At 35.6% G+C, this 1,779-nt stretch overlaps 1 protein-coding gene across 1 annotated transcript; it reads right to left on the reverse strand.

Moving 5' to 3' along the window:
* Positions 1-1,176: 1,176 nt before the first annotated feature.
* LOC113920274 (60S ribosomal protein L37a-like) lies at positions 1,177-1,550 on the reverse strand. The gene has a single exon (XM_027590599.2). The coding sequence runs from the start codon at positions 1,519-1,521 to the stop codon at positions 1,243-1,245; it is 279 nt and encodes a 92-aa protein (XP_027446400.2). The 5' UTR covers positions 1,522-1,550; the 3' UTR covers positions 1,177-1,242.
* Between the last annotated feature and the right edge of the window lie 229 nt (positions 1,551-1,779).

Here is a 1,779-nt window from a genome sequence, read left to right on the forward strand (position 1 = left end):
CCTTGAAAAAAATGTCTATTTGGATCCTCTGCCCATTTTTTGATCAGATCACTTTTTTAATTGTTACAGACTGTGTAAGTTCTTTATATATTTTGGATTTTAACCCCTTATCAGATATACGATTTGCAAATATCTTCTTCCAGTTGGTAGGTTGCCTTTTTAATTTTTGTTGATTGTTTCCTTTGCCGGCAGAAGCCTTTTAGTTTGATGTAGTTACATTTTTTATTTTCGCTTTTGTTGCCTTTGCCTTTGGAGTAAAATTCAAGAAAATCACCTCTAAGACCCGTGTCAAGGAGCTTACCGCTTATGTTTTCTCCTAGGAGTTTTGTAGTTTCAGGTCTTAAATTCATGTGTTTAATCCATTTTGAGTTAATTTTTGTGTGTGATGTAAGATAGTGGTCCAGCTTTATTCCTTTGCATGTGGCTGTCCAGTTTTCCGAACACCATTTATTGAAGAGATGGTCTTTTCCCCATTGTATATTTTTGGCTCTTTTGTCATAAATTAATTGACCATATATTTGTGGGTTTATTTCTGGGCTCTCTTCTGTTCCACTGATGTATGTGTCTGTTTTTATGCCAATACCACTCTGTTTTGATTACTACACTATAGCTTTGTAATATCATTTGAAATCAGGGAGTGCGATGCCTTCAGCTTTGTTCTTGTTTTCAGGATTGCTTTGGCTATGCAGTATCCTTTATGGTTCTATACAAATTTTAGGATTCTTTGTTCTATTTCTGTGAGAAATATGATTGGAATTTTGATAGGGATTGCATTGAATCTGTAGATTACTTCGGCTAACAACATTAATTCTTCCAATACATGAGCATGGAATACCTTCCCATTTGTTTGTGTCTTCTTCAATTTCTTTAATCAATGTCTTATATTTTTCAATATACAAGTCTTTTACCTTCTTGGTTAGATTTATTTCTAGTTATTTTTTCTTTCTTTTTTTGTTATTCTTTCTGATGCAATTGTAAATGGGATTGTTTTCTTAATTTTTTTTTCTAATAGTTTGTTGTTATTGTATAGAAACACAACAGATTTTTGTGTCTTGATTTTGTACTCTGCAACTTTACTGAATTTATTAGTTCTAATAGTTCTTGGTAGAGTCTTTAAGGTTTCGATATATAAAATCATGTTGTCTGCAAATAGTGTGAGTTTTACTTCTTCCTTTCTTTTTTTTTTGTTACATAAATTAACCCATTTATTATAGGCTAGTAATGTTTCAAATGGTGAAGCTTCTACTGGTCTTTCAACTCCTTCAGTCTTCTGATAGCCGACTTTACTGTGACAGCAGAAGTGGTGCTGTAGGGCCAAGCACCAGCAGCGACGGTTTTCATGCAGGAGCCACAATGCCAGATTCCCACAGCTCGTCTTTTCATCTTTGTTTTGCCACAGAAGGAGCAAGTGTACTTGGCGTGCTGGCTTATTTCAACCTTCTTCACCATTTTCCTGAGGGAGGCACCATAACGGGTCCCGTATTTACCCACGATTCCGACCTTCTTGGTGCGTTTAGCCATATCGCCGCAAACTAGGTCCGAGCCCAGAGAGGAAGAGACTCCTACTTCTTCCTTTCCAATTTGGATGCATTTTATTTCTTTTTCCTGCCTAATTGTTCTGTCTGGGACTTCCAACACTATGTTGAATAAAAGTGGCAAGACTGTACATCCTTATTTTGTTCCTGAAACAGAAAGGAAAACCTTTCTGTTTTTTCACTTTTGAATGTGATATTAGCTGTGGGCTTGTCATATATGGCCTTTATTTAGTTGAAGTACATT

This window comes from Zalophus californianus, chromosome 3 (assembly GCF_009762305.2).
Source record: "Zalophus californianus isolate mZalCal1 chromosome 3, mZalCal1.pri.v2, whole genome shotgun sequence".
NCBI lineage: Eukaryota > Metazoa > Chordata > Mammalia > Carnivora > Otariidae > Zalophus > Zalophus californianus.

What these genes read in the sequence shown, in the direction of transcription:
- LOC113920274 (XM_027590599.2), bottom strand. Translation starts at nt 1,521, where the DNA reads ATGGCTAAACGCACCAAGAAGGTCGGAATCGTGGGTAAATACGGGACC.